Raw genomic sequence first — 25,720 nt, 5'->3', positions numbered from 1 at the left:
TCATTGTTTGCATTTAGTGTTTTAGTTAAAGGATCAAATAACTCTTCTATTTCACCATAATATTCTTGTTGTTTTAATTTATCTTCTAATCTATTCTTTCTGTTTAGTTTTTCTAGATAGTTTAATTCTATAATTTCATCTAGCTTAGTCATTTTATATGTATTGAAAAATTATAATAAGAGTAAAAAATGGATAATGAAAGTTCTATTAATGAAAACTACTGAGTTAAAAAAATATTTAGCTTGTGGAAAACAATATCGGGCTATGGAAGAGTTTATCGACCATACTAGGGATCACTGGCATGATGAATTAATAATTTCAAGTTGTTCTAAATATTTAGATGAAAGTGAAACCAGTAAAATAATAAAATTTATAGAATATAACAAAAACAAATTAACTAGAGGAAATAGTGATTTGGAAATAACTTTGGGAGGGATAATGATCCGTAATGTACTAACTACTAAACCAGGAGATGCAATTGATCATTTTATAAAAAGAAGTATAGAATATTATTAACCAGTTTTATGTTTTTTATTTAGATTTTCAAATCGATCAACCATAGATGGAGTCTGTTCATAGATCAGAGAAACTGCTTCATAGATGAGCCAAGCTATCAGGGAACCTGCTTTGCAGATGACTACGTCCATCAGTGAAACTGCTTTGCAGATCATTATATAATCTAATATAGGCTTCAATTAACTTTCTATCATCATTAGTGGTTAGTTCTAAAATATTATTTATTAACAAGTCTTTTTTATATTTATTATCTAACTCTGTTGAAGTAGTATTAATCAGGGAACCTGCTACGCAGATCTTTTTTATTAAGTCTCTTTTAAATAAATATAGTTCCTTATCATGTGGATAACTTTTTATATTGTTTACATAAAACCTTTTATCATCAAATATATTTAAACTAATCTTACTTGTTTTTGTTGTTGTCATGTTATCGCCAACTTTTTGTGTTCTACATTCATCTACTGTTCTCTGTGTATTATTCATTAATGCATCATAATAATCTATGTGCCTAGCATTATTATGCTTCTTTATTCCTCTTTCTTTAGTGTTTGTAGGATAATTTTTGAAGCTATATGTTTTGGGGGACAATGCTATAAATTCCTCAATAATCCTACTCCCCAGCTCGTGCTTAAACTTGCCGGGGACTTTATTTTTATTTTGTATAGGTATGTCTAGATTACTTAAGTCCATATGCTCATCACTAACTTTACCTTCACTATAACTTAATACGAAACTGTCCGTATCCATATAGTGAAGTGTTAGATCTTTGAGGGATGGTTGTAGAATATTATAGAATACATCAAACATATGTAATTTGTTAAGTTCAAGTATTGTTACTCCTACATATACAGGTGAGCTATATTCTATTTTTTTCTTTATATATTCTATTTGGCTATAATCTCTATATCTAGTTATATTCTTAAATGTTGGTTTACTTACACTTTTCATTATCTTTTCTTCATCATACAGGAACTTGCTTTGAAAGAAGTGTAGAGGATTCATGCACATTCTTCCATATAATGAGTTATTCATTAATTTCTTTACATCCTTTTCTGCTTCAGTTTTAGCTGTTGCTCTTTTATTTGTATTGTTTTGTATATAATCTCTACATATATAATCTTGTTTAAATTTAATTACTCTGTATTTTTGTTACTTTTACTCCCATCTTAACATAGAACTTTAACATCCTATAATGAACCATATATTCTGTTTTGTTTTTTGGTCTAAGATTAATTTCTCTGATCTTGCCTTGCCCCCATCTCTTTCTCTGTAACCTAATTCATTATCATTTATCTTTCTCTTATTAGGCATTAGTGCTAACTGTTCTGTTCTCTCTTTGCTTTCATTAGTATAATCAATATCACAAACTATATAGTAAACATGATCACTATCATCTGGAGTATTCAATATTGTATTATAGTAGTAGTAGTAGTAGTAAATTGGAAGTCCTTATAAGGTAACTTTTGCATCATTGCATAACCATATAGGTTGTTTGCGTCTATGTACCATATGGTCTTACCATCACTGTTATCTTTATATCTATCACCCATTATTCCACATATACCACCTCTCTTTGCTCTAAAAAAATCATCTAGCATTTGTTTATCTTGTAATGTATCTAATGTTACACCGCTTGACATTAACCAACAATCAAAACTATAACCTGGGAGACTAACGTAATGTAGTGGATTGAGCTTGAATTCTTTCATGCTTAGTTTAACATATTCATTCATGCAATAGTCTAATATTTCCACATCATTCTGTAAATACTCTATTGTTAGATCTTTTCCAGTTTTATGACTGTTTTCATTATTAAAGTTATCTACTTCTTCTTGTGTTGGTAATTTATTATGTAATGAGGATTTGAAGTCTTCTATTTTTAGATTACCTATAAGATTATTATAGGTAGCTTTGCTACTATACGACTCTAAACCAAAGTATTCATATGGATATAATGTTTTAGTTTTACATCCGTATATCTTTGCCATTTGATCTAGAGGCATAGCTAAGAAGTTATAACTGTCTAAGAATTTGAGACAACCAATGCGAAACATTTAGAATTACCAGCAGCTAATGGTATGTTATCTACTTTTCTTTTATCATTTTTCTGTTTGAAGAGTTCACTGTATAGTAGGTTGAAGTCATAGCCAGAGCCATTATGGAATATTACTGGAATGAAATTTTTTTGTTTGTATCTTAGATTACATATTTTACGTGCTGGTCCTCAATATTTACCAGTTTCATGACAATGATCTCTTACTTTATTAATACAAGTGATATCACAAGTGTTATTAGTTTCATGATATAATTTATCTTCTTCTGTGATTATCATTTGTTTGTTGCGCTTGAAGTTATTCCCAGTTTCTATTTCTAATAGATCTCTAGCAAATCTTTTGATGCAGCCTAGACCGAAGTAGTGCTTGAAGTTACCTTGCCAGGTGTAACCCTTAGCTATTGGAATATGTCCAGCTATTACATATTTTAAATCATTAGTTGTGACATCGGTGAAACCGATTCGTGGATCAACAATGCAACATTCTATATCGGCAGTTATAATATTTTTTATATTCTGACGTTTGTGTTCATTTACAAAAGTAATATGTTTTTTCTTAGGACAAACAATCTCTGGTTTGAATGAGTTGTTGCATTCGTGTTTATCATATTTAATTTGTGAGTTAAACCAATAGGTACACCTATCGCAATAATATTTTATGTTATTTTTATTTGGGCGAACTAGCAGGGTTTCTATATTTTTTTATTAGGGCGCAGTGTTCTATTTGACCATTACTCCAAACTAGTATTCTTTCATCTTTTCTATCTTTATTAAAATCATCCACTTGTTTAAACAATTCTATTTTACCATTACCACAAGGTGTGTATACCCAAATATTAATATTATACAATTTCTGTATTCTTATTATATAAGCAAAATCATCTTCATATTGTTGTCTTGGTTCAATTAGTTTATCTACATATTTACTTTCTCGAGTTGCATGGTGTGGGGCGGGATGTAGCCAAGCAGTTATAGTTAGTTGTAAGCAATTGTATTTTTAACTACGTATATTTAATATCGATTTAGAGTTTTTGAGATCAGGAGGTAAATCTATATAACTACCAATAGATGCTTTAGTTGGTTCAATGTTTAACTGAATACTTCTTATTCCAAGAAACTCAAAATCATAACCATAATTTTCATATGTTTCCTTTTCGAAATCTAGCCACCGATTGAAGTCACCATATTCATATATTGCATTATTATTAATATAATTAGTATTGAAAAATATTTTAAGTTTTAACTTCTTCTTTGGTTCTCTTCTTATAATCACATTCAACCGTGATCTTATATTTAAAACTCTTAAGTTTTCTGAACTGGTAACAGTTTTTAATTTCTTCTAAAGAGTAATTAGTTGCTTCGTCTATATCTTCAATGTAATTCCCACCTTTATCAGTAATATAAAATTCTCTCATGTTTTGGCTGGAGTTTATATCGAAGTCTTCTGTGTTTTCTAGATACTTACGATTATGACTATATGAGTGAGTAGTTAGAGCTATTTTATTCCTAAATTCTTCATGACATTCTTTACATTCATACTTAATTTTAGAGTAGATGTTGTTTTCGGGTTGGGGTACTCCTTTAGTTTTAGTTTTAATAATATCTGTAGTTTTAATAATATAATCATCTTCATCCGAATTATACACCTTCTCCAAGATTTCTTCTTCAGACTCAAATATTTTCTCCAATAGTTCCTTATGTTTGAGATCGTATGATTGATGCCTGTATAAACCCTTCTTTGTTTCAAAGGATAGATTACAGACATCGCAGAAGTTTATGACATTAGTATTAGTTGATTGAGACATGATGTTTTTATTTAGGGAAATAATCAAAAAATAATTTTTCGAAAAATGAAAATGAAATGCAATAAGCGTATAAATAAACCTTGGAAAGAATGTTGTAATAATTGTGAAGAATTAGAATGTTCTTGTTATGTATGTAAAATATGGTTAAAGTGAAAGATTATATAGAACATTTGGGATATCATTATTCTGATCCTGATCAATATCTAACGTGTAGTATGTGTAATGTTTATAAACATATATCATTATATAGATTTAGAAATAGGAAATGTAGACTATGTATTTATCTTCATAGATATAGATATGGTCACACTAGAAATCAATTCAGAGAGCTTGTTTATAAGTATAATATTCAAGAAGACACAGAAAAACACTAATCACTGTGTTTCCACCGATCTCAGTGTTTTTGACTGTGCTCTTTTTGTTCGCTTTCTTTCATATTTAGCAACCACTAATAGTACAAGAAGTCAACAAGCTTGGTTTAACATCGCATTACACATCAGTGAAACTGCTTTGCGGATCGAATGAAAAGTGCATGTCATGCTAAAATGGCCGCCACCATTGACAAAGAAAGCCACCACCACTAACAGAATGAAATCAAACAAGTGAAAATTTCGAATAAATGATGCCCTTAAAAATTAGCTAGTAAGGTGAGTATTTATTAAAATTTTTATTTAATTTTTTAATAAATTATACAAAGATTTCAATTTAATAGAAGGATTTAAATATTACTTTACTTTCAAACAGGTGATTACTTGGGAAAGGATAACTAATTATAAGTTAAAAATCATGTCATAATATTCTAGAAAAAATGTTCTAGAATAATTCTCCATGAGGGGACCTTTATTCTCCGCGGCACTTTTTGGCTATTCATCATGAGTTTCACTTCACTACAAAAACTAGCGAAAAATTTTAAACAAATTTCGTCATTTGACGAGACTTTAATAACTGGAGCTTTTATCCTGCACTTCTTTATCTGAAGAAAATCTAAACGAGTTGACTAATTTAACAACTCAAATGATTTTATTTTGTAAGGAGAACAAATGCATACCCGTCAACACCGCCGAACTTGAAAGTGAGACTGGAAAACGAACTAAAACAGAACTCTTCCAGTTATTCCTCTCCAAGTTCAAGAAGGACCTACTAAGTTACGAGCATCAGGAAACACTGGACAAGTTTGATGGGAATGTGCAGGAATCTTTATCTTTGCACAATAAACTCAGGAACTCATTCAATATTGGTGAATTTGAGTCTTATCTCACCACAGTCAATAACATGGAGGGAAAGCTGAATCGTTTATATCTACTGACAATTTCTGACAGAGGATACATATGGGGGAAAGTGAAACAAAATCATCAAGAAAACAATAAGGATATTGCCTGGAAAAAACTACTGAACGATAAAGGATATTCCTACTCTACTGTCCAGAGTTATATCAACTTCTCTCAAGCATGTGAAAGCTATCCAAGGATCCTAGTCTCAACAGACTACTACTCAGAATGGAAAAAATTCCTAACAATGTTTTTGGCAGAAGTTCAGAAGGATAGCCAGCTACAATCTAGGTGCATGACAGAACTACAATTTTCATAAATGATAAACAAGTGATTGGTTATTGAGAAATATATTTAATATTAATATTGATATTGATATCCCTACGAATGATACATTAATATTGATATCCTTAGTGCTAATACATTAATATATTCACCTGATTATTAAGAGTTCAGTCAGCTTAATAATTAAAATTAAAAGTGTTCAAGCATTCTGTAGTTGCACCCTCCCCCACAGTTGCCATTAAGAAAGGTCGAGCAATACTGCCGTAGCTTGGTAAAGGCGAGTCAACCTTTTAGCAAGACCTCTCAAGACTCGGCTCAAAAAAATGTACCCTGGTACATAGAATCACTCAGTTAAACATCATAGATCAATCGTCTCCAAGGGTAAAGTCAAAATTTTTTAAGAAAATTGTTTCTTATTATCGATTTCTAAGCAATTTTGAGTTATTTTTAGTCCATCCGATTCTATTGAAAAAAAACTTTGTGAGATGATTAACCTGATTTATTTCAGTATAGTTTGGCATATTAGATATGAAATTAGGCTTAAAACTAGCTTTGAGAACTTTTGGATATTAGTGTATGAAATGCATAAATTATACTAGCTATGTACATTTTTGTACACAAAATTATGCGTGTAATATGTATTTATAGTGGTGAATATAGTAGTGGATAAAACAAGGGATTCAACAAACAGTAAAATTTGGCCCGATTCGACATGCGAGATTAGCGTTAGAAAGGGACAAATTTTACTGGTGGTTGAATCCCTTGTTTTATCCACTACTCTATTTTTTAATATTCTTTTCTATTTTTTTTTTTTGATATTTTGGGTAATAATCGTGTTGATATGAAAACTCGTTTTTCAGTGGTCGACTCATTGGATCATATTTTAAATTAGAATTGATGAACTGTCCTGATGCTGTTGAAAATTAAAGAATTTGTTTAATGACAGTTCGATAAATGAAATTGTAGTTGTGACTTTGGTTTTTGACTTTTTTGCCATCTCTTCGTAAATTGTTGAATATTTTAGTTTTGACCGTATTATTTAATCTTTTCGTTGTCTGCATATATGGCTTGGTTTTTAACAATTCAATTGGACTCTTGAGATTACTTTTTAACTAGTTTTCCTTAACACTTAACTACTTGAAAAGTAAACAAAGGAGACATTGATTTTCTAACAGCTTGAGTGTTGTTTTCTACCTCACAAATATGGTTTCTTTTAAAAACCGCATTGTTGATTACTGTTTGCAGACTTTAAAATTTTTGTTGAGGCACATTTTTCTGCCTTGGGTCTGATGATCATTTTAATTGTTCAATTGTTTGTTTTTATATTTCATTAGTACAAATTAATTCAGTTTACTTTTTCAGGACCTTACCGGGTTTTTTTGAAAATGCAACGGTCATTCTCGCAGGACGTCTCCCTTTTAATAATCAATATATATTATTGGCTAGTAAAACGGCGCATGTGGAACGATCCTAACTGTTGAAGTATATTACTGAGGAGGGTACTTGTCTTTTTGGATTAATATGTGCGCAACCGATGCACCTTGTTATTAATAACTCGGATTTTTAAATAGAAAAGAATGTTCAAATTCATTAAGTGAGTCAGGCATATTTATTACGTATTTTTTTGGCAGTGCATTGGCTAATTCTTCGTTTCTTATAGATGTTTTTTTGAGCTGATTTTTAGACGCATTATTTTTTGTCGCTATGTGTAAGTATAAAGGTCTTCTTCCTGTTTAATTATTAATACTTGTTAGAACATAATTCCTTTCATTTGCAAAAGCAGTGCTCAACCGTTTGTGGAAACCACTATTGAAAATTCTGTTTGATACACGAGCTAAATCTAATTGTTATTGTTTTGCATAAGAAGTAATGTCGGTTTACGCTTACGTAAGCGCCACTATGAATTGTTAAATAAAGTTGTTTCATCTTGTCGACAGGCTCAACTTCAGTGTTTATCTTCAGTGAAAATCTACCAGATTATTCTGTTTGACCCAAATTTTTGTAATTCCTGTCTAGAACATTGCAAGTCTCGCCATTTTATGCTTTATACTTTCAAGAGAACTTTGAGTATAAAATTTAAAATTTGCGTAGCTTGGAACTCGAACATTTAGATTTTAATTAATAATTAATAATAATAAGCTCAATATATCCAAGTTTCTGTCTAATTACAGTCCGCGTCGAGTCCTGCAGCCACCTCTCCACAAACATCGGCTAAGCCAATTAGTAGTAATAACACAACTTCTTCATCTGCTACTCCTCCCGCGCCCTCATCAGTTGCAGAGGCACGCAGATCCTTTGCACCAGGACCAGGAGCACCCCCACCTGCTAAACCCACAAAGCCTTTCTTGGTTAGTGACCAACTAGACGTGTCAAATATATAGCGCGTTGTTGTGACTGAAATCACAGTTTCGAGGGGGTATAGAGCCAAGCGAGGGGACGAAAAAGCAGGTTCACGCACCTTATCTATGGTTAATGTTAACAAAAAAAATCACTTGACCAATAGTTAATGCTCTTAAGTGATTTTTTCGCGCTTGACTTCTTGGCTTCTTTTGCCTGACCTGAATTGCTCTCATTCCAAAATTAAGTCTGTTGGCGCTATTATAGAATTAATAAAGGAGATTATAAATGCGATAGTAAAGGCGGTATTGCTGAATGGGTATGGTCTCAAACTACCATCAGGGAGGTCCTGGGCTGGAGCACCTCACTTGTAGGTTTTCCAACCAAGTTATCTGGGCTCCTCCCCTGAATTAGATTGCCCCTCCTATGGTGACTAGATTTTGATCATGCGTGACTTGCCTCACTCGGCGAAACAATCTTTGTACTTTAAAATATATGTTTAATAGCCGCACAGCGATAGCTGGGGCTATTATTGGCCTTCTCTTGGTTTTTATTATGACTCGAAGAGGAGTATTGGTTTTCTTAAGGTTTTTTTTTTACCGGAAGTACTATTCGTTCAGACGATATTTTGACCTAAAAGCGGAAGTGAGTAAAATTGCCGTGGGAACTTATTTTTTCTGAGCGAGAGAAGTTTTTTGATCATGCGCTGCGTTTAGTGAATGACTTTTTGACTTTGAAAAGTAGTTTTTGACTGAATGGCACATATAGATAACCGTTTTTAGCCGTTTTTTCGTCTAAATGGCCCAGTTTTTTTGCTTGCACTTTGGTTTTTTGTAGAAATAATTTTTAGTCGATGATATATTGAGATATAAATCTCGGAAATTGATAACACATTGTTTTGCAGAGCCTGAAAATGCGGTTGAAGTTCAAAATTGGCATATATTTCTTGATTTTTTAGTTGATTTTTGGCTTTTTTCTATTAATTTCTTCATTTTTGGATCTTTCGGCCGTCTTTTTGTCAAAAATCGGTTAATATGGCAACTTTGTTTTGATAATTCATATACTCAACGCCTCTTTCTACCTCGATGTAACTTTGTTTTATAAAATTGTACATATGCTAATCCGATTTTGGTCGTTTTTTTCCAATTTTTCCTGTTTTTTGTTCGAATTTTGGTTTTAATTACTAGAAATAGTCTTTTTGTGCAACATGAGGGACTTTAATTTATGTTCAATAAAAATCAACCACTTTCGGCGTTAAGTTTTTGACATAATTGCATTCTTAAAAATTTTTTGAACATTTTTTTGCAAAATGTTTCAATATTTCGTATGTTTGAATTCTGCCATTTCTTTTTTCTGTTTAGGAGGATGCCTCTCTGTCTCGGATGACTCGCTGTCTTTTCTATGTCTGAATGCTGAAAACTGAATTGTTTTCGTGTTTCTTGATTTTTTTTAATTTGTAATTTAACTTTCAAGAATCAAATATTGATCTTTTTGTTACGTTCCTCACTTTGTGCCCATATTCTTTACATTCTAGTTTACCATTCTAGCTGCGTCCTGACACTCACGTTTATATTCGCTATATTGATTTTTTCAGTTGAAAAAAAATTGAATGATTTCAACTTTTTCTCAAGATTTTTTCAACTTTTCAAGATTTTCGTCATTTATTGATTTCATTCAACATAAGGCAGTACTGAGAGTATTTTGGTTAGCTTTTTTCGTAATTTTAACTTATTACTATTTAGTGCAATTTCTTCCGGCCCTGATATTGTTTTTAAACAATTTTTTGCCTTTGAATTTTATTCTGTTGGTTACCTCTTTTCTATGATTAATTTTGTTTTTGAATTAGTTGATATCATGTATAGAATATATGCAACCAGGAAGAAATATGTGTTGTTTTTGTCTGAATTGAAGTGATTAGAAATCTAATTGTAGTGGTTTTCTGGTTCTTAATTTTTAGCATTCTGTTTTTGAAATATTTAACTTTGTTTCTAAGATGATTATCTGCCGTTTGCTTTCGCGAACTTTTTGAGATTGGAATCAAGAATTATTTGAGGGAAATTATTAGCCATGTCAGTTTTTTCAGCCTAAAAGTTTATTGGTCATCCTAATTATTTCGGAATTTTAACTTTAACAAAAGCTTTCCATAATATAAAATTTTGCGGTATTTTGGTTCTCTTGGTGACTGCGGTTTCAATTTCACCGAATTTGAGATCAGACCTGGGGAAGTAATGAGTTAATGGTTTAATACAAAAGGTAATGGCTTCAGCTACAATTACCTTTTTTTTTGAAGTTTTGATGCTTCGAGTCGCTACCGGAGTTTTTCCGGCTATGTTTTTTTATTTCGTCGTCGCGATTTTTGTTACGACCATATGACTTCACAACCACTTCAAATCTGCTTTTTGTTCATTCGTTCATGCAATTTCAACTAGAGTGCGTGCGTAACGTCATTTTTCGCTCTTAGTAGAGAGAGTTTTTTTGGCCATTCGCCTGATTAAATTTTTGGTCACACTTGACTTACTCTCAAAAATGACTTCCTCACTTTGAAATTGACTTTTATTTACTTTAATTCAAAGAGATAAGGTCAAATGGGTGTGTGTTATTGTAAATGAAGGTTATTTGAGAGCAGCTTATAGAGGCAGCAAAAACTTATACAAATTTTTAATCAAAATATACCATATCAGCCTTCAATGAATAGACGAATTTTTTTGGTCTCTTTTTTACTGTTTTTTTTTTGAGACTGCAGATCCACGAAGCTAATATGTTTACTTAAAAAATTTAATGTATATAGTTTTCAAGAGGCGGCGATAACTTTTTAACTCATTTCTGCATGTTTCTTTCTGTATTTTACGGCACGGAAATCTATTTTGCAGCTATTCTGGCCATCTAGAGTTAGATTTTTGCGATCTGAATTGCTCTCGTTCAGAATTTCGAGCACTTGAACTTAATTGGTGGCAGTTTACTACTGCTAAAAAGTCTATTGTTTCTTGTCTTCACTCTGTACCTTAGTCCAGAATCATGGGTAAAGTTTAATGAGTAACTAAAACCAGAGGCGAGTTGAACTTTGGCAACTAATTTGTAGTTAAGCCATAGAACGCACGCGGAGAAAACACTCAATAGAAATATGCAAATATGCTTTTACGGCACATTTCTCTCGCAAGTTTCTTCCCTTTTTTAGTTGTCCTAACTTAGGCAAAGTAAACAGGGCGAGAAGTGTTGTGTCCTCTCTCCCTCTCTCTCTCTCTCTCTCTCTCTCTCTCTCTCTCTCCGCGCGCTGTCTTCTCGTTATTCTCTCTTGGTTGGTCTTTCTCTCAATCTTCTCTCTCGCAATCTCTCTCTCTCTCTCTCTCTCTCTCTCTCTCTCTTTGTCACACGCTTGCTTGATCTACCAAAAGCATCTTTTAATCGTTTTGTTTGCTACGCAAAGAATTTTTGCTTTTCAGTTCTTTGTGAGAGTGAACAGAAAACTGGATATTCAATGAGTAATTTAAGTTTGAAAACAAATCGATGTTTTTTGTTTGGCATTAGATTATAAGTTTAAGAGGCCTCTTGATCATCTCTAAGAACGATAAGAAATTTTCAACTTCCTCACGAAATATAGAGCTGCTTTTTATTAATATTGAGGTTCTTGATGAAGTTTGTTGCAATTCTTATAGTAATAGTTTTATAGTAATATTCCAATTGAAACTGCTTATTGAGAATAATTCTTAGATTGTTTTTTGTTTTGTTGCCTGGTGAGGAAATTGAATAGATTCCTTGACCGTGTTTATTTAAAAATCAGTTGGTTGGTCTGTTTCTTGGGTTCAGCGTTTTCTTGTCAATTTTTGTTTTTTCAACAAGAATACTACACAGTAAAAGAGTAAGAAGTTTAACAACAAGGCTATTTGGACAGTTTCGGAATTTTTTGACGGTGTTTTTGTTTCTTATGGTTATTAATTTGAGTTTTATGCTAATTTGGATGTTTTTCAACCATTTAGTTTTTTAAGCTAGTTAATCATTTTTAGAGCGATTGCCAGCTGGCATTAGTATTAAGCTTAATATTATTCTGCTTAGAAGCTGGATGAAGTATAGTTTCGAAATCTAGCGCAATGTGCTCGAAAAATTATAACACTTTTAAACATTTCTGTCCATTTTTAATCTTTTTCTGTTTCAATCCCGAAGTGCGTCAACAGCGGCGATTTTCCGGCAATTGGCCGGCTAAGTTCTTTGTAAGCCATCACAGAGTGTTGTGGTCTGACGTAGTTTTTCTGATCAAGTAATCACTCAATTTACTTGTAAGATCAGTCATATTGAACATCGCTCACTCCGAAACAGACTACTCAGTATTTTAATGCTTGAAACTACCAATTACACTAGTTTTTGTAAACTATCAATATTTGAACTATCATTTTCATTCCAACACCAAAGAAATTGCTCAATTGACGTGTTTGATTATACTCAATTGATTTTTATTTGCTAAGTTTGCCCTGATTTGTTAATCAACGATGAGCATTTGAAATTTCGGAGGCTTCGCACAAGAAACTACATAGAAATGTAGAGAATAAACGTGCCGTTCATTACTAATAATAGTCTCAACTCTCGTACTTCGACCTCTACTCGTTTTGACATCGTGTTTCATGCTATTTGCTTTCACTGTCTGTATTAAGTTCAAAGTTGTTTATGTTTAGAGTGGTGCCAGGCCGCTGTCTACAGTGCCTCAGTCGAGTTCAACCCAACAACACTCTACAACTACTGCAACTTTATCTGCAGTTAGTTTTGATTCCTTCAAATTCCTTCAGTTCTGTTAAATCATATATTTTTGCTACCCTGTTCAAACTGTCCCAGCTAGTTTGCTAGATTACCATGCATTTATACCGCGGCCCTAAAGCGTGAGATCTTGTTTCAATTTGATATGTCCTGTATGATCTCGAAATATTGTTCCAGGATCGTTTACCGAGCTGAATAGTCTTGTAAGATCTTGCCAGATGATTCTAAATCTTGTATCGAGGTGAAGAACCTTTCAAGATCTCGTACCAAGTTGTGTAATATCTCGTCCAAGTTGTGGAAAGATCTTACGCAATGGCTAGTTTTTGTGCGCTTCTGATAAGTTAGTCGGTGTAACGTGATTGCCGGTCTGCGCTCCACTTCTACATGGTGGCCTGTTTTGGAAACAATCTTGCAATATAGCCTTGACAGTTTGACTGGGTTAGAGTTACTTCCATTGCTAATAATCTTTATAACTCATCCCATTTTGATCACAGAACCCTCCTCAATTGCTCTCAGCCCATTCTACGCCTGCATTATCATCGGCTCCTCAATCGTTGCCCCTTACTGATATCAGTCACAAACAACAACAGCAAATAAACATACCCCCAACCGCACCCACTGTGGTACCCGTTGCTGGAGCTTATACTTTATCATCATCATCTTCACCCGCCCCCTCCCAGCAAGCCTCGAACCCGCAACCATCGACTGTTGCCACTAATCCTTCCATGATGGTGTCTACGGGAGCTGCACCACCTGGTATTGGCCCGAAACCTTCTCGTCCTCCCCCGCCTCAAGTGCCGGATAAGCCACGCGACTTCTCGGCTGCGGGTGCCGCGTCATTTGTAAGTTTATCTATCCAGATGATTGCCAAAGATTTTGGTTGTTGTCAAGTGTGCTCGGATTGTTCATCGCAAGTTTCATAATTATTGTCGAGTTTCTAGAAAAAACAAATATTTCCATATGATTTTGTCGCATATGATTTGCATAATGCATTTCATTTTTTCTGCCAAAAATTGGTGCTAATTCGTGAGTTTGGATTTCGAGTTGCATTTCTATATCGAGAAGTATGACTGTAGCGCCGGACCTGAAGTTTTTGTCAGACAATTATGGAATATCTAAATAATGATGATTCCTTTTTGGGCACCAATTGCAATTATTGATCGAGGACACTTCTTTTGTATATCCCGGCCACGAAATCACCTTTTGCATATTCATAATGTTTCTCATGGCTGTGATGTGAATTCATATAATTTGTGGGTTTATAATTTTTAGAACCACATTGCTCTCAAGCAATCCAAAGCGGTAAGTCATGTTCTGGTAATACTTTTTAGTTAAGCTGCACCTTGAACTGCATCATTGTCCAGTATGTGTTCTGATCTGATGGTACTTAGTACTGCATACATTTTTATCATCATCAATGTCATCGGTGGAGTGCATGCGAATCTCCACTGGGATATCTTGTTCGTTCGCTTTTTGGTTCAGTGTAGTCAATTTCAATGTTTACGTCTCTTGAGCAAGCATTGCTTGAATAAGACATCGGTCGCTAGACTTCTTTACCCAATTTCTGTTCCGACCCCACTAGTGGGAGGGGAGGAACTATATACTCAAATGGGTTTTTTGTTCAGTCAATTTTCGCCGATCGATATATTCATCGTAGGGAGTTGTGAATGGTATCATCAAAAGTCCCGTCCAGTGTAGAATATAGGACGGGACTAGCTACTGACGAACAGCTAGCCCCCCCCCCCCCCCCGGTGGCTAGCTACTGACGAACAACCGCTTGCTAAAAACGCAAATTTATACTATTTTGCAATTTTTTTCAAGCTTTTTGAAAATTTTTGACATTTTTTGATTTTTATCAGCCCTAGGTGTCAAGGAAACTCGTTCACGTTTTAATAATAGGTTACTGCATAGTTTCCAGTGGTAATGGAATGGTTTCAACATTTTAACATCACGAATTTTATCATTTTATTGACAAAACGTGCAAATTTTTTCAATCTTTTGACATTTTTTCCTTATTCAGGTCTTTCCAGACCCTGGGACCAAAAGAAAATCCTAAGGGGTTTGATAATAAGTTACTGAAAAATTTTTATTGGCCATGGAATAGTTTTTCAACTTTTTAATGTCACAAATTTTAGCAATTTTTTTTATTAAAGCTTGATTTTTTTCAATTTTTTTAAAATTATTTGTCGTTTTTTAGGTTCTTTCAGCCTCCAGAGCAGAAACCTCCTCTAGGATTTGAAAATAGGTTACTGTATAATTTCTAGATTAAATGGAATGTCTTGCAAGATTTTAACATCACGAATTTTAGCATATTTTTGACAATTTTTGCCATTTTTTTCAATTTTTTGACATTTAGTCATTTGAGGTTTTTTTGAGCCTCAAGGGTCAGAAAACTTCCATCATGGTTTGATAATAGGTTACTGGAAATTTTTTTTTTGGTCATTGATTAATTTTCAACTTTTTAATATCACAAGTTTTAGCAATTTTTTGTATAAAACTTGCAATTTTTTTTAAATTTTTGAAATTTGTTACATTTTTTAGGTTTCTCTAGCCTCAAGAGCCAAAGAACTCCCTCTAGGGTTTGATAATATGTTACTGCATAGTTTATAGTTGTAATGGAATGTTCTTCAAGATTTTAATATCACGAATTTAAGCAATTTTTCAAAATATTTGCAATTTCTTCATGTTTTTGAATTTCTTCCGGCAGCAGAGGCCCTGGGACCTCCTCCAAGGTTTGATAATAAGCTGCTGCGTAGTTTCTAGAAATAATGGGGTGGTGATAAGCATTTTTTATTCAAGTTATAGTAATTTTTGGATAAAATGTGTTACAGGCTTGAAACAGGGATACCGGATAGTCTCTTGAGACAATAAAAAGGTTTTGATGATTTTAATATCTTGAATTTTAGCAAGATTTTGTTAAAATTTTCGACTTCTCAAAATTTATGAATATTTTTGTCCTTTTCTGATTTTAACGATCATTACTGGCCAATGAAGCTTTTCAGGTCTCGCAGATGGGATACTTAACATAACTCACGAGACAAAAATAGTGCTGAACATTTTCACTGCGAAATCTGGAAGCTTTTCTGTTAAATTTTGCAATATTTTGCAAGTTTTTAAAATACTAGTTTTTTATTTGATTTGTTTACTAACAAGGCTAGAAAAGTTGCCGTGTCTAATCAAGCTAAAGCGCGCCTCACTAAACCGTGGCTCGCTACTGACGAAGCCAAGCGCTCGCCGGTCGTTTGAGAGCAATTCGCCCTACGTTGGTCGGTTATGTTTCCGATTGTATTGGGGCACAATGTTTTTTCAAAATATTTCTGCAATTTTTTTTGCGTTTTTTCTGATACTTAACGAAAAATGATTTCAAATCATCGCTCAGTTAACAGAAGTCCCACTTAGATGAAATTGAGTTTCATTGAACATAACATATTAGTTGAAGAGAATGAGCTCATGGTTTTAAGGCTTTGGCAGTGTTTTGTAATTGAATTCTTGTGTTTTGCCTGCCCTTTGTTCTTTTTGCATTCTTATGGCTTGTTCTGACTAATCAAATTGGTTTCTTGAATTGATACAAATAAAGCCATACCGTGTTTTCAGATGATATATAATGGGTCTTATGACTTTGTATACTTTTGTTTTAAGAAAATATCGGCGAATTTTTGAACTATGGTTCTTTTATATCATTCTTCCTGCGACCTGTAGATGTAAGAAGTAGTAAATCAAGAACAGAAAGTGGCAGGATCAAAAAAATCCTTTTTTGAAATTATTACATCCGAAAGTCATTAAAACCATAAGCTATAATTTGCAAATGGATTAGTCTATTCAAATATCCCAAAGAAGCTATTGAGATCATTCAAAACCTAGCATATTTTGAGCAATTACAAAAAGAACAACAAACAACGGTAAAATTTAAAACTCCAAAAAAAATTGCGAGAATACTATCGCAGAGGTTTCGGAGCTGTCAAAACCATGGGATACTCCTAAAAACAATCTTTAATTGCGCAGTCTTTAGACTTCAACGGACCTGTAGTTAACGTGTTAATTTCCCAAGCGAACAAAACTGAACCTGAAAAATTGGCAAACATGCAAAATCAAAATTACACCGATTTTTTAAGAAACTCGTAGTACCAAAGTCAAGAACCGATTAGTTAAAACAAAAGGCATTATGGAAAACTTTTATTTCAAATTGAAGAAAGATTGAGATGTCTTTACTGAGAGTTAGCTAACCTAGACTCATCATCGAGAGTTATCATGAATTTTTTGATGAAACAAAAGTTTTTTTTAATGGTTATATGTTTTGACCAATGTCTTTTTGGCTGAGAACATTTGTTTTCATAAGAATTTTTATTGGTTTTCCATACTGGTCAATATTTCATGTTTTTTGTATTTTTCTCATAGAGCCTTTACAAAGAGGACTCATTGACAATCAAATGAAGCCCAAGTGAAAAAAAATCAGTTGATAATTCTGTTTTATGTTTTTAAAATCTGATAGTCTTAATGGCTTCAATACTGTTTCGTAAAACAGTTTGTTAAATTTTGAGTTCTGTCCGTGTTTAGTGATTCTTGTAGTCTTCTGACTTCGTATCCTTAATAACGCGCCGAATTGGATACCCATGGAGCTATGATTTTTCGTTTTTGATTCAAAGTTTATGGTTTTTATGACTTTTGATCTACTTGTTCTAACTTTAATCAATGGATTTTTGAACTTTAGTTTTTATCTTCTGTCAATAGGTAGCTTGGTCTCGAAAAATGGAGGCTGTATCCTCTTTTTAGCGAGCCAAAATCAAATATTTGAACTGTTTTGTTTTCAACTGATAGTTTCTTGACTTAGATACTAAGCATTCTCATTTTTTAAAAAATTGCAAATTTGCTTATCTGCGAATTTTTCGAGGTTAATCTTTGCTTACTTCCAGAATATAATTTTAATGATAAGGTAACTGTGGTACGCTAACAGGGTACGCTATTGAACCTATTCAATGTTCTCAGTGAATAGACAATAGTTTTAAGGGCTTTGACACCCTTGTCTTGATAAATTGTTTGATTTAAAAGTATTTTTGCCTGTTTCTGTCGATCTTTTTCTTGTCACATGACATAACCCGGATAATATGCCTCTATTTGATTCTTTAGAGTTTTATGTTAACAGTATACAATTGCTTCCTCGATCTTACACCAAGATGTATAAATGAACCTTTTTAACGATTACAATTGATAACTAATGCTTTTAATCACTTAGAAATTAATAGTTTTCAAAAATGGAAACTTCTTTTAACTTTTTCTACAGTCGTTTTTGAATTGTTAGGAGTCTGATTGAGGGCTGGTCTCATAGTTGTTTTTGGTAATGTACAGGTCATTTGGTTTATTTTAGCTGTTATCTGATGCCATTTTAATTTTGTTGTTTTCTAAACTTGGACATCTAGTTTTGAGTGAAATTAATGTTTGTTATTGTCTCGTAGCCTTAATTTTGGCTGGTCTTGTCAACTATCTAATTTGGTATTTTTTTTGTTTCTTTAGTGGTTTGTTGAACTATATGTGAATGTTTGAAATTTTTCAATCTCTTCCTCATTTGGGAGACCATAAAGTCAAAAGCGCGGATGAGCGGGGTCGGAACATTATGGGCGAACGCACATGACAGCCTCCTTGTCTATTGAGTTACCAAAATGCGACCAAATAAATAATCTATAGAAACCATTACTAGATTAGAATTAGTTAAATTAATTAAAACAGTTAATTTAGAATTTTCTTTTTAAAGACAAGTTTTAGTTATCGTAATGCAAATAGATCTTTTTCTTAAAGTATAATGAAAAATTTTAATTTGCAGAAATATATGAGTATCTGCAATGTGTTCGCTTATGGGTATTCCCCGAGTTCTACAAGGTCTTCTAAGAAGCAACCAGTGCTCTTGAAAGGTGCTGTTAGTTCTTTGTCTTCCGCATCGAAGCAATCGACGATCACAACTATATTGAGTCTAGCGTAATCTTTGGTCTGCTCTAGTATTTGCATATATTGAATATTGCAGTCGAATTTGTACCATTTAATTGCTTTGTATGCATGCTGTCAGTGTGTCCTTATATTTGTGTGTATTCAGCTTCACCGCCATCATTGAAAATAGCGCTTATGGTATTATAATTCTGTAGCAATTGGTTCTTGTCATTCCTTTTTGTCTGATCCAGTGATCAAAACTCAAATTCGAAAAGTAAAACTCTGAGCTCATTCAATAGCTCCCGAGCAACCATTGGAGATTGAAGTATAGTGCTTATGGTGCTTGACTTTTTGCAATTAAAGCAGCATTACAATTAAATAATTTAGGATACACAACTCATAACCCATTTGTATTTTGTAAATTTTTACATGTGGCGTCAAGTTAGTGGCGTTAGTTTCAATTGAGGTTAATTTCTCGTCAGCTGAGCATTTTTAAACATTGATTGGGAAATGCCTGATGAAATGCTTTCTCGAAGTATTGTTTTTGCCTTCAAAAGAGACGATTTTCGATGTTTTTCGTGCGCGTAAACCTTTAGTGCGTACAGATGTCTTAATATTCGAATTTCAAGAATTTTTACGCGCCTCGGGTAACATTGTTTCAATAATAGTGTCTCATGGGTGGTTTATTTCTGAAAAATGGACTTTTTCTCATACTTATTCTCATGCATACTTTGTTTTCCACCCATTTTCGTCAATGTTATTATTAATAGCCACCCTCATCTTCTCAGCCGGCTATTATAGCGCTCCTAATTTTTTACAATTCAAAGAATTTGAATTGTATTGGGGCGCTGTCTTTTTTACGACTCGAAGAGGAGTATTGGAGAAGTCCTTTTTTTAATCAATTTCATTGGAGTGATTTTTGAAGCGGGAAATGAAACGCGTGAAAAAATTTGGAGTGATTTTGGCGCTGAAAAAAAGTGAAGAGCGGAGCAAAAAGAGAGTGGTTTTTGTTCATACCGCTGTTTTTGAGAGAGCGAGAAATTGATGTGTGAAAAAATTTTCTCTAAGCGAGCGAAATTTTTTTGTTCACGTGCGGCATTTTAACAGTTTTTTTTTCATTTATTTTGATTATGAGTTTTGGTTATGATTTTGTTTTAATTTTAGGCTGGTTTTGGTAGTGGTTTGAAGGTTTCTGGAAATTAATATGAATTTTATGATAATTCGGAGGTTTTTAATGTATTTTGCTGATTTTCGGGCTAATTTTTGCGTTTTTTTTACGATTATTTTGTTTTTCGGGCTCAAATGGGTATTGAAGAAACCCCTCCTATTTGAGCAATTTTATGATAACAATTGATTACAGTTTTGTTGGTAAGAATCTTTTTTTGTTGAGAAATATGACAAAAAATGGCGAAAATTGGAACTATTTTTCTTAATTTTTTGCAATTTTCGTTTTTTCTGTTTTCAGCTTAGTTTCTTTGCCTATTATGACTTGCCTATTGTTTTGCGAGCATCTGGATACCTTATTGGTTGAAGGGAATTTTTCTTTGGATTTATATGTTTTTATAGCTGCGAAGCTGTAAGCTGAGCGTAGCTATATTGCGGTGCTCTTGGTTTTTTTTTGTTTCGTCGTCTGACGCTCTTTTTTCGTTTTACATTTGTTCACACAGCAAAAGTGAAAAAGTCAAATTTTCTGAATGACTTCTTCCTCTCATTAACGGCATTTGCGCGCGTGACATCATTTCTCACTCGCTTAAGCGAAAGTTTTTAGGTTATTTGGGTGATTAGATTTTGATCATACGTGACTTACCTCACTCAATAAAATGACTTTTGCACTTTAAAACTTGAATTTAATTTGAATTTGTAATTTGTTTGAATTTTAATTTGTTGTAATTTTAATTTGAATTGTTTAAGGTCAAAGGAACTCATATGTGCAGTAAAGGTCCCTAATAAGAGGCTTCTGAGGAATGAATTTTAATAAGCTTTATTAATTTATCGCTGAATGTTTTTTAGCCTAGTTTTTTGAGCGGCGTCAATTTTTTTTTCAATTTAGATCTGTATCTGTTTCTATCTCTATTATATGGCACGCAGGTCTATTCTTTCGCAGTTATTCCGGCAATCTGACGGCTATGTTTGAAATATTTAAAAATTTAGTAACTTTTTCCAGTTTTTCAGTGAAAGTTGTTTTTAAGAGCTTTTTTTCATATTTTTAGCCGAAAGTTTTTTTTTCTAAATTCACATAAGTGCTAGTAAGCTTTTGTAAGTACTAGTTGTTTTGATGAAGTTATTTTGGCAGAGATAGTTTTTTCGGGATCTCAATTTATAAGAAAATTCAATCAGATTTTTTATGATATTTCAACAGATTTGATTTGTTTTTTTTGTTTTATAACTTTGTTTCAAGATAATCATAAATTAGTGAAGGCACGTTTTGTTTGATGAATAGTTGGATGGCGTTCAATTGGATTTTCACTTCGATTCGTTTCCGGAATTCTTCCGGCTATGTTTTAAAGATCTGTTCACACATTTTCATGATTTTTTAAGTCAAATTGGAGTAGTGATTTTGGTCACGCCGAAACAGGAAGTGGAGCGAAAAAGGGAGTGGTTTTCCGGCCTGAATGTTTTTCGCTTTAATTTTAAAGTAGAGTGAGAAAACCGTGTTTGAACAAAAATTCGCTTTCTCGGTAGTGGTTTTTTGTTCACTTGCGGCAATTTCACTTTGATTTCTTGCTGTTTTTTTGATCAAATTTTTTTCTAAGTGGTTTTCCCAATCCATTCGTAGTTCATTCTTGACCTAGTTGTTTTAAACCAAATTTCCATTTCTCGCTAATGGTTTTTTGTTCACATGCGGCATTTTTACATTGATTTTCTGTTTTTTTTTTATTATTTTGATCTGATTTTGTAAGAAATGGTTCTCCCAATTCACTCATAGTCCGTTCTAGGTCTAGTTTTTTGTTTAGTCAATGAAAATTCTTTGAATTGTGCGTCAGGACTTGTCCTGCTTTGTTTTTTTTACTTCGTCGAACTTTTTCGGTTTACCATTTTGCCGCCTTTTCGACATTTTGCATGAAATCTTTAGGCTAGTTCTCTAGGCTAGTTTCTCTCTTCTCTCATTCTGCTTAAAGTGAATTTGAAGATCAGTTGCTCAGCAAAGCAATTCAAAATGAACAGAGTTAGTATAAAAAATTGAAGTCAGAAATAGAAACGGGATAAACCCATAAAGCCCATTTTTAGATGCCCGGTACTTGAACTTTGTTCTCATAAGTTTTAGTTGCTATCTATACTGCTTATTGTTATTGCTACTTGACCCTGTAGCCTCTCACTGAGAGACAGAGGTATGTTCAACTACGAAATGCCATCAATATAAATCGGACTTAAAAAATGTTTTAGTACAAAAATCTTTTTTTTTCAATATCGTCTATTCTTTCAATCCCAATCATGCTTATTGGAATCAACGGCGGCCATTTTCCGGCAATCTTTCGGGTATGTTTATGGATCCATTTGATTTTTCTCAGGTATATGTCGTTTAACTGCATGTTGATCGCTACAAATAATTTTCACTCAGATATCTCATTTAAGGCGAGGGCATAATGTACTCTTAAAAGGTTCGGCACGTGTTGAAAGCTATATGAATCGATTTATCTACGCTTTAACCATTATTCCACTGTAGTTCTTCAGGTTCTAATGGCCAAGTTGGGTCTTGTTGAACTTCTAAGTTTTTAATTGCTCTTAAATGATGTTTGTAGCAATTATATTAGTCCTGTCGGTCTTTTTTATGCGATTTTTCGCTTGACCGATTTTTCGTCTGACGCTAATGACTTTTCGTTCTCAAAAACGGGATAAACAGGTTGCGCCCAGCGGGCATTAAGTGCTCTTAGAGCCTTTCAGCTCTGTGTCAGCTCAAACTGTTTTGGACAGTTATACTTATGGTGTGAAGAGCGGTTCTTAGAGGTTGAAACTGTGTTGGAGAATAATACTTTGTGAAGGGCGGTTCTTAGAGGTTGCAGTCCCCTCCACTGTTGACCCCCACTATTGCCCCCCCGGTTTATAGCTACTGACGAACAACCGCTCGCCAAACGCAAATTTATACTATTTTGCACCATTTTTTTTCAAGCTTTTTTGAAAATGGTTGATGTTGGCCCTAGGTGTCAAGGAACCTCCTCGGGGTTTTAATAATAGGTTATTGCATAGTTTCTAATGGTAATGGAATGGTTTCAACATTTTAACATCACGGATTTCAGCATTTTTTTGACAAAAAGTGAAATTCTTTTCAAATTTTTTGAGAACTATTTTTTACTTATTCTGGTCTTCCCAGACCCTGGGGCCAGAAAACCTCCTAAGGGATTTGATAAGTTACTGACAAAATTTTATTGGCCATTGAATACTTTTTAATCTCACAAATTTAAGCAATTTTTTTGAGAAAACTTGTTTTTTTTTTCAAGTTTTTTTGAAATTTTTTGATTTTAAGGTTTTTTCAGCCTCAAGGGCCAAGGAACCTCCTCTAGGGTTATAAAATAGGTTACTGTATAATCTATAGATGTAATGGAATGTCTTGCAGGATTTTAACATCACGAATTCTGCATTTTTTTGACATTTTTTTGGCATTTTTTCCTATTTTTGATATTTATAATGATTATTTAGGTTTTTTTGAGCCTCAAGGGTCACAAAACCTCCGTTAAAGTTTGAGAATAAGCTACTGGAAAATTTTTGTTGGCCATAGATTAATTTTCAGCTTTTCAATATCACAAGTTTTTGCATTTTCTATAAAACTTGCATTTTTATTTTTTTAATATTTGAAATTTTTTGTCATTTTTAGGTTTGTCTAGCCTCTAGAGCCAGGGATCTTCCTCTAGGGTTTGATAATATGTTACTGCATAGTTTATAGATGTAACGGAATGTTTTTCAAGATTTTAATATCACGCATTCAAGCAATTTTTTAAATTGTTTGCAATTTTTATGTTTTTGAATTTTTCCGGCACCAGGGGCCCTGGGACCTCCTCCAAGGTTTGATAATAAGCTGCTGCATAGTTTCTAGAGTTAATGGATGGTGATCAATATTTTTGCGACTCCAGTTTTAGTTATTTTTGCATGAATTTTAATTTTTTTTTCAAATCTTCGAAAAAATTTTTTGATGTTCCCGAGTGTATGGATCTTTGAGCCAGTGAAACTATTTCATGCTTGAAACAGGGATGCTGGATAGATCACGAATTTTAGCATTTTGACATAAGATGCTTTTTTCAAATTGATTGACAATTATTTTTACTTATTCTGGCCTTCCCAGACCCAGGGGCCAGAAAACCTCCTAAGGGATGTGATAATAAGTTACTGACATTTTTTATTGGCCATGGAATACTTTTTAATCTCACAAATTTAAGCAATTTTTTGAGAAAACTTGTTTTTTTTTCAAGTTTTTTTTTGAAAACTTTTGATTTTCGAAGTTTCTTCAGCCTCAAGGGTCAAGGAACCTCCTCTTGGGTTTGAAAATAGGTTACTGTATAATTTCTTGATGTAATGGAATGTCTTGTCTGTTTTTTTTTACAGTTTTTGCCATTTTTTCCTATTTTTGATACTTAGTGATTTTTTCGGTTTTTTGAGCCTCAAGAGTCACAAGAACTTCCGTTAAGGTTTAAGAACAAGCTACTGGACAATTTTTGTTTGTCATGGATTAATTTTCGGCTTTTCAATATCACAAGTTTTTGCATTTTCTATAAAACTTGCATTTTTATTTTTTTAATATTTGAAATTTTTTGTCATTTTTAGGTTTGTCTAGCCTCAAGAGCCAGGGATCTTCCTCTAGGGTTTGATAATATGTTACTGCATAGTTTATAGATGTAACGGAATGTTTTTCAAGATTTTAATATCACGCATTCAAGCAATTTTTTAAAATGTTTGCAATTTTTATGTTTTTGAATTTTTCCGGCACCAGGGGCCCTGGGACCTCCTCCAAGGTTTGATAATAAGCTGCTGCATAGTTTCTAGAGTTAATGGATGGTGATCAATATTTTTGCGACTCCAATTTTAGTTATTTTTGCATGAATTTTAATTTTTTTTTCAAATCTTCGAAAAAATTTTTTCATGTTCCCGAGTGTATGGATCTTTGAGCCAGTGAAACTATTTCATGCTTGAAACAGGGATGCTGGATAGATCACGAATTTTAGCATTTTGACATAAGATGCTTTTTTCAAATTGATTGACAATTATTTTTACTTATTCTGGCCTTCCCAGACCCAGGGGCCAGAAAACCTCCTAAGGGATTTGGTAATAAGTTACTGACATTTTTATTGGCCATGGAATACTTTTTAATCTCACAAATTTAAGCAATTTTTTTGAGAAAACTTGTTTTTTTCAAGTTTTTTTGAAAACTTTTGATTTTCGAAGTTTCTTCAGCCTCAAGGGTCAAGGAACCTCCTCTAGGGTTTGAAAATAGGTTACTGTATAATTTTTTGATGTAATGGAATGTCTTGTCTGTTTTTTTTTACAGTTTTTGCCATTTTTTCCTATTTTTGATACTTAGTGATTTTTTCGGTTTTTTGAGCCTCAAGGCTCACAAAACTTCCGTTAAGGTGTAAGAACAAGCTACTGGGCAATTTTTGTTGGTCATGGATTAATTTTCAGCTTTTCAATATCACAAGTTTTAGCATTTTTTATATAACTTGCAATTTTTTAATTGTTTGAAATTTTTTTGAAACCTGGGACCTTCAAGTTTTGATAATAAGCTGCTGCATAGTTTCTGGAGTTAATGGATGCTGATCAATATTTTTACGACTCCTGTTTTAGTTATTTTTGGATGAATTTTAAAATTT

The 25,720-nt window shown here is 33.1% G+C and overlaps 1 protein-coding gene across 5 annotated transcripts in view; it reads left to right on the top strand.

The window, feature by feature from the left end:
* LOC142337656 (uncharacterized) overlaps window positions 1-25,720 on the top strand; it is a 138,840-nt gene that overhangs the window by 96,180 nt on the left and 16,940 nt on the right. The window contains exons 15-18 of one of the 5 annotated variants that reach the window (XM_075387059.1): window positions 8,099-8,275; window positions 12,929-13,009; window positions 13,502-13,849; window positions 14,280-14,309. In XM_075387059.1, the coding sequence (XP_075243174.1) occupies window positions 8,099-8,275; window positions 12,929-13,009; window positions 13,502-13,849; window positions 14,280-14,309 (636 nt within the window). Of the gene's footprint in view, window positions 1-8,098; window positions 8,276-12,928; window positions 13,044-13,450; window positions 13,850-14,279; window positions 14,310-25,720 lie in introns of those variants that run through there. The other 4 variants (XM_075387060.1, XM_075387061.1, XM_075387063.1 and 1 more) reach the window with 4 other exon arrangements.

Source organism: Convolutriloba macropyga, chromosome 4 (genome assembly GCF_964194025.1).
Source record: "Convolutriloba macropyga chromosome 4, txConMacr16.3, whole genome shotgun sequence".
NCBI classification, from domain to species: Eukaryota; Metazoa; Xenacoelomorpha; order Acoela; family Convolutidae; genus Convolutriloba; species Convolutriloba macropyga.
The sequence above is the reverse complement of the archived record's forward strand: the minus strand, read 5'-3'. Positions and strand labels throughout refer to the sequence as shown.